We start from the raw sequence: 13,895 nt of genomic DNA on the forward strand, positions 1-13,895 counted from the left end.
AGGTTTTTTTTGGCTTGAATTAATACATGAATTTCAGGTGGTCTTTTTCAGTCCTAGTTTTGTCCAGATGTTCTCTCTCTCTTTTTAACTTTGTGATTATTTTCACCTTATTTTGCCTCATATACCTTTAAGTTGTAGATTAGAGAACACCATAACTTTAGTTGTGGATTTTATTTAGTCTGAGTTTTGGGGGTTTATTTTTTGGCCTTAATTACTTACCTAATGCAGACTCGAGAGGTTTTGTTTCTTATTTTAATTTTCATGCCTTTTGGAATGAAATACTGATTGATTTTTTTAACTCGACTGATGTAGGGGCATGCACACACCGTTCTACCCTCACCACGCAGCATCTCTGTATCTTGGAATCATGGATTGTTTCAGGTGGAGAAGACCTTCAAGATCATCAAATCCAACTGTCAACCTAAGAACACCATGGCCATTGAACCGTTTTCCCAAATGCCTTGTCCGCCTGTTTCTTGAACACCTCCAGGGAAGGGACTCTACCACCTCCCTGGGCAACAAAAATCTTGAAAGAAACAGGATGCAAGAGCCTTTGTTCCTTAAAGCTCTGCTTCCTGGTTTTCTGATGCCATCTACAAGTAAAAACCAAACACAAAAGAGTCTGTGGTCGGACTCATCAGTGTTGCCCAGCCACAGGACGAGGGGCAGTGGGCGCAAACTGGAACCCAGGAGGTTCCATCTGAACATGGAGGAAAATTTCTTCACTGTGAGGGTGCCAGAGCCCTAGAGCAAGCTGCCCAGAGAGGTTTTGGAGTCTGTTTCTCTGGAGAGATTTCAAACCCTCCTGAACAATCCCTGTAGGTTCCTTTCCATCCCATCCACTGTATAGCACATCTTGAATGCAGGTGCTGGCCAGCCAAGCTCATTTCCTGACATAGATCTCATCCCCATAATTTGTGTGGTGTTTTCCATCCTACAGCTAAGCAGTCTTTGTTCACTTACTGGGATTTGCTGGGCTTTGTTTTGCTCAGAAACCTTCATTAAAGAAAAACCCAACCAAGCAAGCAACTTGCTAAAATAACGTTTAAAATCACATTCAGTTGTTGATTAAAATAACTTTGAAAGCACGTTTTCAGGCACTGTTGGAAAAGCAAAGCCAAGCCTTGAATGAGCCCCTTAATGTTTTTTATGTGAGTAAGAAAAAAGAAGAAGAAAAGAATAATCTTTTTACTGCTGCAGAAGATGGATTAAAAAAAAAAAAAAAAAAAAAAAAATTTTTTTTTCTTCTTGAGTGGTGGAGAACAAACAAACTGTAATTTCCCTTAAACATTTCTGGTTTGAATTCTCACAGAAACAAAATGAGAGCACGTTCAAGCTTCTCACTGTCCTGGCTTGTCAGGAGCACTTGAGTGCTTCCTCTTCACTTGCTTCTGGCTTGAAAGCTTCCTGATGAAAGGAGTGCCTTCAGAAAAGGACATTGGCAGTAAAGGGCAGCAGAAGAGAAGAGGGAATTGGAGTGACAGTAAGAACAGGGATGTGCTTCAGCACTGATTGACAGCAGGCTCTCATCTGGCTTTCCTGTTGGCAGCGCTCAGAAACACAGCCTTTGGGGACAGTTTTTTATCAGTTAGAAAATGCCTGTGAGAGAGAAATGGAATGGAAGGAGTGGGTTGATGCAGAAAAATGAGATGGAAATAGGTTTATTTGTGGAAAAAGAGTTGGTACACACCTAGTGAAAGTAACTAGCAATAGGATGAGAGGAAATGGCCTGAAATTGTGCCAGAGAGGTTTAGGTTGGATATTAGGAACAATTTCATTCCTGCATGAGTGGTCAGGCATTGGAACAGGCTGCCTAGGGAGGTGGTGGAGTCACCATCCCTGAAGGTGTTCAAGAAGTGTGTAGATGTGGTGCTTCAGAATATAGTTTAGTGGTCATGGTAGCTGGGTTGTGGTTGGACTCAATTATCTTAAAGGTCTCTTCCAACCTTAATACTTCTATGATTTTATGAAAAAAGAAGTTAAGTTTTCTGTAGGTGAGCTACAAGCAATGCCCTTGGTCCTCCCTTCCTTGTGAAAGTTGTTTGAAAGTCTGTGAGATGATGCTTTCCACCTTCTCTTCTCTGGTCCTCAGTTGAGAATGCCTAAACCACATGAGCCCCACCACCTTAGCCACAGAACAGGAGACTGGTGTTCCCTCAGAGAAAGGTTGCTGCCAGGAGGGAGGAGCTGGCGTGAAGCTGGACATCACCCACTTCCAAAGCATTGTCCCTGTATCACTGCAGAAGTATTTGGGGTTTGGAATAAACCGGATATGGGAAGGCTTAGGGGCAGGAGGCTGCCTGTTTGTTTTTTATGGGTGAAGGGTATTGTGATGGTGGTGTCTGTAGCTCTTGCTACATGGGCCACGACCTGTTGTGCCAAAAGCAAGTCTCTGCCCAAAGGAATTCATGGTCTGAGACAATAGTGGGCTTGGGACAGACTGGAGATGTAAACAGACTGGGAAGCAGTTTTGGTCAGAAGGCTGGAAAAGTTCTTGGTACACCAGCATCCTTACAGATGTGAAGATGGCTGTAAGGATAGAAATGGCTTTTAGAAGCTCTTCCTTAGTGACATCTGTCTTATTTCTACAGTGACCTAGTTCTGTGAAACCACTTACCTTAGACCATATGCTGAGGACAGAGCACTTTGTCTGCACAGGGCTGTTTCTCCATAAATCAACATGTGTATTCAGAATGCTGAACCAAAACCATCTTTGAAAGAGGATAAAGATCAAATGAACAAAGTTCCTCTAATCTCATATTTTTCTTACTTCTCTGGAAAATGTCCTCATGTAGAGCTAGCCAGGAATTTCTGTCACACTTGGGATTCAATGGAAATTATTTTTCTGCTCTCAGAAAGCTTGAGAATTGCTGGTACATCTGAGTATTTTGATCATGGTTGTTTTTTCCTCTGCTGCCACCTTGCTTTGCTTGTTTAGATGTAGAGGCAGGAACCGCATCTTCCCCAAAATGATGTCTCATTGTCTTTACCATTGGATGCAGCTTGGGTAGGACCCTGAGTGCATGAACCTCTTAGAATCATTTTGGTTGGAAGAGACCTTTAAGATCATCAAGTCCAACCATTAACCCAGCACTGCCACGTGACCACTAAATCATGTCCCTCAGTAGCACAGTTCTTCAATCACTCCAGGGATGGGGATTCCACCACTGCACTGGGCAGCCTGTTCCTGGCCTTGACAACCCTTTTGGGGAATACTTTTCCTCATGTCTAACCTAAATCTCCCTTGGTGCAACTTCAGGCCATTTCCTCTATCCTGCCCCTAGTTACTTGGGAGAAGAGCCCAACTCCCAACTGGCTCCAGTTGTAGAGAGCTAGAAGGTCTCCCCTCAGCCTCTTTTTCTCCAGGCTGAACAACCCCAGTTCCTTCAGACAATCCTTACAAGACTTCTGCTCTAGACCCTTCCCCAGCTGGGGCATCCTCAAGGGTTTGAAAGCCTTCTCCTCCCCCAGCCCAGAAGCAGGAGCTCAAGTACCTCTTTTTGCTCACAGTTCCCATAATTGGCCTGTCATATCTGTCACCCAGGTCATGTTGCTGAATGGGTTGGGTCGATCATTTCAGTCTTTACATAGGCAAAAATAATTCCCATGAGCGTATCCCTTTTCCCTCACGAGTTCTGTAGTTGAAATAATCCAGCCTATAAAAAGCTCTCAGAAAAACAAACTTAAGCTCTGCTCAGTTCAGCCTCAGTCTCAATGTTTTAGATGTTGCTCTTGGCCTGCTCTGCACAGAGGATAAGAAAGTGGGATCAGAGTGGTAAGGTTGTAGGTGTTGGAAGGGAATGGAATTCCTACCGCAGACTCCAGGCAAGCCACAGGAGCAGAGCCTGGGAGAGCCCTGAATGTGGACAACAACCTCAGCTTCTAGTCTGAACATGGTGTTAAGAAGGGTACTTGCAGCTCATGACCTTTGGGAAATAAAGGGCTTTTTTGGCACCGTTCTGTTGGAGCATGGTAATAGAGAAACATTCATCTTAGGGAAGAGAGGAAGAAGAAAAAACAACCCTTAAAAATAATGCTGCTTTTTTTTTCTGGATACTGGGTGACTTAATTTTTTAAGATGTCTTAGGCTTTGTTTTATCTTAGTTTGAGTTTTCCATTTGGATTACTTTTAGCCATTACTACAAACTAGATAAGGAAAGAGTCTTTATTCTTCAGATGGAATCACAGGCTTTGGTTAGTTAGATTAAGAGATCTGTCCTCACTGGTATGAATAGTCCTTTATGTATTAGATGACAAAATCTTATCCAGAGCCAGTGCATTATGTTATCAGATTGCTTTGGTCTTTTTCTCTTTTTGAATAAACAAGGAACCAGTAAATCTTTCTTCTTCTCATCCTTCAAAGTGCCGAAATGTCTGTTTCGACTCAGGCAGCTTTAGCAGAGTGCTGTTCCCCAGCAATAAGCAGAGATGGTACTAAGTTGTTCAATAAATTCTGTCTGTGCCTTTTTGTGGTGTTGATAATTTAAAATATGGAGTGCCTTGCTCATGTTCTTTGTGTTGCTGAACTTTGGTAGTTGTGGTGGGTTAAAATCATAGAATGGATCGCAAGCAACCTTCAAGATCATCTAGTTCCAACCCCACCATGGGCAAGGACACCTTCCACTAGACCAGGTTGCTCAAGGCCCTGGTCTTGGACACCTCGAGGGAGGGAGGTATCTTCACCCTCCCTGGGGCAACCTGTTTTCATGTCTTGCCACTCTCACTGTAAATGATTTCTTCCTAATTTCCAGTCTAAATAATTCCCCTTCAGCTTCAATCCATTCCCCCTCATCCTATTGCTACAAGCCCCTATAAAAAGGCTGTCCCCAGCTTTCTTGTAGGGCTTTTCAGGTACCGGAAGACGTATTTGAGCAGAAGAGTTACTTCCTCTTCTCCAAGTCATTTTAATGAAGGAAGCTGGGCTTGTTCCTTAAAAGGAAAGAGTTTTTCTCACTTCTTTCCCCTCCAGAGTCAAAAGATCTCCCAAGAAGTGAGCTGGGTTCCATCCTGGCTTTTGCCACCAGCAGAATTTTAATTGAGTTGGAGCTGCAGAGCCTTTTCTTTGTGGTGCAAATGCCTGAGCCAGAATACAGTTTCACTCAGAAAATCCTGGACTGCATTTGAAGGGCTGGAGAGTTAAGAGAATGTCTTTGTGTCAAATAAACCCATTTACTCGCTGCTGTTGTTTCTGGGGAGCACTAAAGGATCTCCATGATGCTTCTTTCTGATGGAGGATGTACTTGTCAGAGGAGACCTGCAGTGTGTGTTGTACAGAAAATTAAACTTTGCTTTTTGTGTGGGGTGAGAACCACGAGGTCTGCAGCTCAGTAAATGCAATGCTAAAGAGGAGGACTTTACGAAGCTCTTTTATAATGAGCAATTATGTTCAGTAGGTCCTTTTTTTTTCCCACTGACTGTTTGTGCTCTTCTTTTGAAGATTAATTAGTTAATGATTTGACTATGCTTTGAAGATGGAAAGCGGTATCTAGAAGTGCTAAGTGTTATCATACCGCATTCCCTTTGAAGTTTTATAAACTCTATCACATAGGGCTTGCTTTCTAAAAGTCCTTTTTGCCTTGTGAGAGATTTATCATTAGAGAGAATGATTATTTCAAATACTCTCATGCTAATACTTCCCAACATTTTTCTGCCTGCAGCAGAATTTGGAGTCACATGGTGCTGCATTGTAAGGTTTCAGAGTGACTTGGCAATGCCAGCTCATGGGCAGCTCCCAGCCAGCCATTTCTGTCCCCAATCTGTGTCTGGAATTAAGGGAGTCCACTAAGATTTCTGTGTTTCTAAGACTTGGACTCTTGGCTTCTTCCAAGCAGTGTGTTATCAAGGCTGGGTCTTTATTTAGTGGTGATGCTTACTTCAGAAAAGCAGAGTCACTGCATGTACACAATAATGCAAAATGTTTCGGAATTTCATAGGATCAGAAAATGCTTTGGGTTGGGAGGGACCTTGAAGATCATCTAGTTCCAAGTCCTGCTATGGACAGAGACACCTCCCACTAGACCAGGTTGCTTAAGGTTCCATTCTGGCTTTGAACACTTCCAGACTTGGAGCCTCCACAACTCTGGGCAACTTATACCAGTGCCTGACCACCCTCCTGGGGAAGAATTTCTTCCTAATGTTTGTAGCCATTACCCCTTGTCCATGCCTTTGTCAAAAGCCCCTCCCCAGCTCTCCTTTAGTCCCTTCAGAACTATCCCTGGAGCCTTCTTTTCTCCAGGCTGAGCAACCCCAACTCTCTCAGCCTGGCCTCATGGCAAAGGGCTTCCAGCCCTCCCATCATTACTGTGGCATCCTCTGGCCCCACTCCGATAGGTCCATGTCTCTGCTGTGCTAAGGACTCCAGGGCTGGCCCCAGTACTGCAGGTGGAGTCTCAGCAGAGCAGAGTGGAGGGACAGAATCCCCTTCTTCCACCTGCTGCCCACACTGCTGGGGACCAGCCAAGGATGCTGTTGGCTTTCTAACTGGCATCAAAACAGGGAGTTGGGTGCCTTCTTATACTTGCAAAAATCACTTGAATGTGAAAAAAGGAAATTACTTTGGGTTAAAATGAGAACCGCAGGTCAAGCATGTGGAGCCTAGAAAGTGAGTAACAGTGAAATGCCCAGCAAACATCTCTGCTGGGGCTGCCCAGGGGGTTAATTTTGATGGATTTAGCCTTTAACTATAGGCTAGGCAGGTGGCTCCTTTTACAGGATGTTTGGGGTCTTTTTTTGTTGGAGTCTTATGGTTGTGTAACCCATCCAGAGGCTGGCTGTGCTGCAAGGAGGAGGTGAGAGTAAAGCACGGGCAGCTGAGGGACTGGAAAGTTTGGAGTAAGTGAGGCAAGGCTAAAAACAAGTGTCTGCTGGGTGTTCTGGCAGGGACCAAGAAATGAGGAAGTATCTGCAGGGCATTCTTACAGCTTTAGTGGATGGAAAATCAGTGCACTCAAAGAGAAGAAGTATGTATTTTTTTCAGCCATGGCTTATCTGCTGGGAGACTGTCTGCTGTGGTCAGAGGAAAAAGGGGAAGGGGGGAAGCAGAGTTGTGATAAAATTGGTAGTCTCTGGGGAAGGTGTTATTGAGCTCATGTACTAGCAGAAGGAAAACATGAGCAGAACTGTCTGAAAAGAAGGAAGAGCAGAGAAAGGCACCAAGAAGACTGTAAGGAGCTTGTTTGAGGTTCAAATCCAGTTGTTTTATGGGGAAAATGAACGTTTTTAAATCCAGATGCTCTCATGGGGAAATAAATACCATTTGTGACCTCCTGGAAATAAGAAGTTTATCTTTGATATAGCAATGATTTTTAATAAAACACTTCTAATTGTAAACTGTTTTTTTAAAGGCTATAGATGAAATTAAACTGGACAAGTTTAATTCATCCAGGCTTTAACTGAGCATTCACATGTCTGATCTGAAAATACATTTTTCATGTCCGTTAACTCTTTCCAAACCCATAAATACTAGAGATTAAGCTTCTTTATATGAAACAAAAGAAAACAATTGCCATACAACACACCCGGAACTATGATATCTTGGTGGCTAGCTGTAAAAAGGAGGAGTGAAATGTCTGATGGTGTCATGTGCTTCCCCACCTGTGAGGATAGGTACCTGCTGGACAGGTACCATCACCAAAACCAAAAGAAGGACTTAAGAGAAATTTGGGGGGAGTTTGAGTGCAACAAACAATATTCACGGATTTGTTTGACATTTTTTGCTTTCTTTGAAAATTCATGAGATAAAAGATTCCTGCTCTGAAGAACATCACCAGGCTGATGCTGCCCATGCACAAAGGAGAGAAAGAAAGAAGGTTTGGCAGCTTTGTTGGATTTGAATTGGTGTTTTTTTGGAGAAGGATGAGAAAGTGAGAGGTGGGAAAACCCTCATCAATGATTTCAGGTCTTCTTGTTTCTTCCTCCTTCCACCGAGGCACCAAATTCAAAGTTGTGCAAAAATGGATCTTGCTGCAGAGCAGGGTGCAACCACGACTTCCAGTGGGACTTTTAGGCACTGTGGAAATAAGTGTGGTAAAAAGAGGGGGAGAAAATCCCAAAGTGGTGGGTTTTTTTTCAGGGTAATTACACTGAGCTGAATGTGGAGAGAGCATCTTGGCCACAGCCAGGCTGGGAAACATGAGTAAGTGCTAAACTGTTGAGGATGTTGAACTTCAGCTATACTCTGTGTGGGTATTTTGTTGTAAATGGCTGGCTGAGGTTTGAAATGTGCCTTGCAGTGATTTCCAACCCAAATATTTGGCATATTTCATAATGAACAAGATCCAGAAGATGAAACTGGCCTAATTTCAGTGTCCCAAGGGAAATGACAAAAGTAAATGCTCAGCAAAAGGTGAAGCACTGTGAATCAGAGTTCTCTGCCACTTCTGCCTGGTTTTGTAATCAAAAAGCATGAAAGGAAAAAGGGCAAGAAAATGCCTTTATTTAAAAGTGTATTTTAAGCTGATATGATCCATTTTAAGAATTCAAACATGCATGTTTGATTTTCAGTTTGCTGCAAGCAGGGACAATGACTTGCCCCAGGATGGATTTTAATCCTGTTACTGGTGTGGTGGTGAGGGGGTTTGTTCCTCTCGTCCTAATGACTTAGTGTTCCCTCTCTCTTTGGAGACTTTTTACTCTTGCTCTAAGGGACAACCTTCTGGGAGAAGAAATTTTTCCTAATACCCAATCCTAACCTCCCCTGGTGCAACTTGGAAGAGCCCTTTAAAGGTCAAGTCCAGCCATTAACGCAGCACTGCCAGGTCACCACTAAGCCATGTCCCTCAGCACCACATGCCTACAGCTTTCAGAGCCCTCCAGGAGTGGAGACTCCACCACTGTCCTGAGCAGCTGGGGCTGCTCCTTCAACCTAAACCTTCCCTGCTGCAACTCAAGGCTGTTTCCTCCTGTTCTATCCCTTGCTAGGGAGAAGAGACCAACTCCCACCTAGCTTCAACGTTCTCTAAGGGAGTTACAGAGAGCCAGAAGGTCTCCCTTCAGCCTCCTTTTCTCCAGGCTGGCCAACCCCAATTCCCTCACTTACTTCTCACAAGACCTGTGCTCTAGACTGTTCACCAGCTTTGTTGCCCCATTTCTGGACTCAGTCCCAACACCTCAATATCTTTCTTGTAGTGAGAAGCCCAAAACTGAACTCGGTGTTCAGGGTGCAGCCTGACCAGTGCTGAGTGCAGGGAGATGATCACTGCCACAGTTCTGATGGTCACCCTGTTGCTGGTCCAAGCCAGGAATATTTGTAGTTCATGAATTCAGGTATTGCTTCCACATACTAAACAAAATCTGTCAAATCCAGTGCTACGTTTCCACCTGACCTCCACCGTTTGCAAATCAGACGTGAAACTCTACCAGTCCTCAAACAGAGCTTCTTGTATTTCATGTTAGGTCCTTGATTATTATTCTCCAAGCACATACAAGAGAGATCTTGTATAAACATCCCTCCAAATTTGTAATTCTGCTTCCTCTTTCATTTTCCCTTTCCATCCTGTAGTTCTTGCTGATAATCTGAAGTCTAACCCAGGAATCAAATGGCAGTATTTCAGCTCAGAAGAAGGCATCTTCACCGTGTTCCCAGCCCACAAGTTCCGGTGTAAAGGCAGCTATGAACACCGCAGCAGGTAGGATTTGTCTCTTTTGAATGTCCTGGGCAAAGCGCTCAAACTGGATTCCTCAAGCCTTGATTTAATTTCAGCTTTGTACTTTGCCAAGATAACAACTTTAATGAGTAACCTTTAATGGAGTCCCTTGGGTTTTCTTAGGTATGTTGGGTTTTAAGGCACCAATTTTCACTGTTTAAGCAACTTTGAAGTAAACAAAATTGCATCCAGGTTTCTCACCTCTCCCAAATAGAATAAAGGAGGAACTTGTAAATCATAGGGCAGCCCATAGGCAAAATTTTACATGCTTGACTCATATTTGACCCTTGTTAACAAAGAAGTGAACAAGCATTTTACTGATTTGGCAAATGCATCGTTTTGGGGAGGTGGGTAAAGGATGAGACACTGGAAAGGGCATAAGCAGGAACATTTTTCCAGTCTTCACTCAAGGTTCAAGGGGAACACCATGGATAGTTTTGGAGCAGCAATAGTGGAAACTTTCCTTTTGTAGTAGAAAAAAAAACCAATCAAATGGTGACAGGATTTTTCTGCAGAGGGGATTGTTTATATTCCATGGGCATTAAGCAGAGCAGTTGCAGTGTAGTATTTTTTCCTTAGCTTTTCTGTCAGTGCTGTGGGACTGATAAAGAGTCAAGAGTGGAATCTTGTAAGAAAGTGGCTTTAGTGTCTCTGGTGCCACATTAGCTAGTTGTCCTAGTTAATCTATTCAGAGGAAATATCAGCCCATCCAGGTACCTTTCCCCGTAGCTGAGTGCACAGAAGTGCTTTGGTTACCTGTCAGTGTTGAGCAACCAAATGTTGACAGATGTTGTCTTCTGTGTGTCATCAAAGCATGAAGTATGTGGGCTTGATTAAGTTTTCTGTGGTCTGAAGATGTGAGAGATGGGTATACCCCGCTGTTGATCAGAATTCTGTCAGCAAACCATTACTGGTTTTATCTACATCACTTAGTCTGGGTAGCAGATTCTCCATGGTTAAATAAAGGACATCTTTTGGCTAGTATTTACTTCAGAGGATAGTTTGGATGGATTAATTAGTTAATACTTCAGCTCTTTGAAGATCAAAGGCCCTATTTAGGTTCCTAGGTATTAATACCAATGTGGGGCTTCAGGCTGTTTTACAGTTAAGATCTGATTTGTGCCAGTTTATTGCAGTGCCTTGTCTAAAGTCTTCTGCATTTCCTTCACTCTTAATAAGATTTCTCTGGCTGCCTTTGATATAATAAAATTTAGATCCCAAAGCTCACACTGGACTCTTAACTGATTTGGGTCTAGTCTAGAGAGGATTCTATGAGGATTCTTACTCATAGAATCATAGAATGGCAGGGGTTGGAAGGGACCTCTGGAGATTCATAGATTCAGAGAATGGTTTGGGTTAAAAGGGACCTTAAAGATCATCTAGTTCCAACCCCCTTGCCATGGACAGGAACACCTTCCACTGGATCAGGTTGCTCAAGGTCTCATCCAACCTGCCCTTGAACACCACCAGTGAAAGAGCATCCACATTATCCCTGAGCAACATATTGCAGTGCCTCACCACCTTCACTGTAAAGAATTTTTTCCTAATCTCTACTCTAAATCTACTCTCCTCAAGCTTCAATCCATTAGATCCATTAAATCATCCAATCTAACCTCCCTGCCAAAGCAGGATCACCTAGGGTAGGTTACAAAGGAATGCATCCAGCCAGGTTTTGAAAGGCTCTAGAGAAGGGGACTTCACAACCTCTCTGGGTTATTTTTTATCCTGTCTCATTTTTTTAATCCTTCATATTTTGTTCCAGGTTGAAACCTTAGTGGGAGAGCTTGTGTAACCTTTCACACATCTCTCACAACACTGAACTGGATCTTTACTCAAAACAGGTTTATTGGTGTTAGCACAGACAGATACATGACAGTACCTAGGGTTAACTCAGACTGGCCATGGGGCTTAAAACTGTGCAGACCATGGGCACCCAGAGAAAACCCTTCTTGGCAAGAAGCCTTCCCTTATTACAGTAAACCAAACACCCTATGCTAATGCAGCCCTGCACAGTTGCACAGGTTTATACATGTCATGTAACCAGCAAAACCCCACCAGTGCACTGAATTCTATGTATGAGTGAGGTTCCCAGCACCCAACATTTGTCATGAGGCTTTTTTTGCTTGTCAACACTTAATCCAAAACTTGGTGTCAGCTGCTGCAAACAGCAATCCCAAGCACTGATGCTGTGTCAGCAAAATCCTTTATTCCTAGCTGAAAGTGGTTGCTGTGGCAGAGAGAGAAGGATCTGATAACCTGAATTGTCTTCCCTCAGGAAGAGGGGGAAAGTGAGGGCCTTCTCTGTATCTTCTCAACTAGGCTTTCCTAGCAGAAGCTTTTATAACAGCAAAAATTCCTGTTACAATTCATTGTTTCTTCCTGGGGTGTTTTTGGTTTTGATTCTTGACTGTTTTCATTTGTAAATGTTTGAGTGGAAATGACAAGATGACTCATGACAGTGGTTTGGGGTTTGTTCTCCTTTAGGCCTGTCTATGTTTCTACTGTTCGACCGCAGTCTAAGCATATTGTTGTCATTGTGGACCATGGGGCTTCAGTCACAGAGACACAACTCCAGATTGCCAAAGATGCTGCTCAGGTCATTCTGAGCTCTATAGATGAACATGACAAGGTAAAGTTTCTCCCAGCATGTTTTCATTGGTTTCAGCTATCCTCAGTGTTCTCAGTTTTCATCCAAACTGATGTTTTTCACTTAAGTCTGTGGACTCATGGGGGTCTGTGGCCTACCTCAATTTTTGGAAGCCTGTATTACTGCAGGGGAAACATTTGGGGGTCTGCAGACAGAAAAACAAAGTGAAAACCACTGATTTAAGGCAAAATCTTATTTCTGGGTGACTTTAAAGGCTCCTTTGTCTTGGCAGAGTCTTTAGGTGATGGTCAGCAGTGTAACCAGGAATGGTACCAAGATGCTACAACTCTGGTGAAACCTCACCTGGAGTACTGTGTCTAGCTCTGGGGTCCTCAACACAAGAAAGACATGGACCTGCTGGAGTGGGTCTAGAGGAGGGCCACAAAGATGATCAGAGGGCTGGAGCACCTCCCCTAGGAAGACAGGCTGAGTTGGGGTTGTTCAGCCTGGAGAAGAGAAGGCTTCCAGTGGAGGAAGCCTGGGAGGTACAGTTTACAAGAGCATGTAGCAATATGACAGGGGGCAATGGTGTGAAACTGGAGCAGGGTAGATTTAAATTGGACATTAGGAAGAAACTCTTTACTATGAAGGTGATGAAACTCTGGAACATGTTGCCCAAGGAGGTAGTGGAGACATTAAAGATTAGGCTTCATGGGCCTCTGAGCAACCTGATCTATGGTCCCATCTGTGGAGACATTCAAGATCAGACTTGACATGGCCCTGAGCAGCCTGATCTAGTTGGACTGCAGGGGGGTTGGACAAGATGACATTTGAGAGTTCCCTCCAACCCAGTGCAATTTGTGAATTAGAAGAACTGTGCTCTGAGCCTGACAACTTCTGAAGTACTTGAATGCTTTGAGAAACTCTTTTCTCCTCTGAAGCTGTTTTATTTTTTGCTTGTGAAAATGAAAATTATTTCTTCTGCTGCTATACTGGGGAAAGCTAAAGCATAATTAGTGGTTGGAAGATTCCCAGACAAAGAAAGGATAAAGCAAAGGAAATCTGGATTTTGTGTTTGCGTGACAATAAGACAGTCACTTAAATTGTAGTTTTGGAACTACAGGGCCCCGTAATGTGCTTCTGTAGCACCACAAGCAGTCCCCAGTATGGTCTTTACTTTTTATAATGCTCTGCCAGTGGGACCTTGGTTATTCTTTCTCCTTGGGTTTTGGCCTTGGGTTTTTTTGTTTTAATCAGGAAGGAAGTTTCAGTCAAATCAACTCGCAGAACAGCTGATCATAATCTTTGCCTTAAGTCTTCTCGTTAATAATCCAGGAAAAACACTTCTACTTCTGTGCTTTTAGAGTGTTCTAATACTGGAAAATAATAGCACAGCAGGATTAATAGCACTTAAATGTCAGTGTCAAAATTATTTGTCTTAATATAGACTTAGAATGAAGAAAATAGATTTAAGATATTTATTAGTTGGTAGCTCAGTGGTTGGGAAACCTGTTATACAGGTATAGAAGTACTGCTTAATTCTGTGGCTGTCTTGCATCAGTCATAATTGGGAATAAATTATGCCACTCATTTAATAAGACTGGTCTAGTCTGTGTCTATTAACGTCCCACTACATGCCTTGACTTACTGACAGGATTCAAACT

At 43.2% G+C, this 13,895-nt stretch overlaps 1 protein-coding gene across 2 annotated transcripts in view; it reads left to right on the forward strand.

Moving 5' to 3' along the window:
* The window catches only part of CACHD1 (cache domain containing 1), a 127,517-nt gene that overhangs the window by 72,654 nt on the left and 40,968 nt on the right, over nt 1-13,895 (forward strand). For both annotated transcript variants that reach the window (XM_068140813.1, XM_068140814.1), the window contains exons 5-6: nt 9,500-9,626; nt 12,129-12,273. In XM_068140813.1, the coding sequence (XP_067996914.1) occupies nt 9,500-9,626; nt 12,129-12,273 (272 nt within the window). The remainder of the gene's footprint in view (nt 1-9,499; nt 9,627-12,128; nt 12,274-13,895) is intronic.

Source organism: Melanerpes formicivorus, unplaced genomic scaffold, assembly GCF_026170545.1.
Source record: "Melanerpes formicivorus ecotype bairdi unplaced genomic scaffold, bMelFor1.0.p_v2 SCAF_7, whole genome shotgun sequence".
Taxonomy (NCBI): Eukaryota; Metazoa; Chordata; class Aves; order Piciformes; family Picidae; genus Melanerpes; species Melanerpes formicivorus.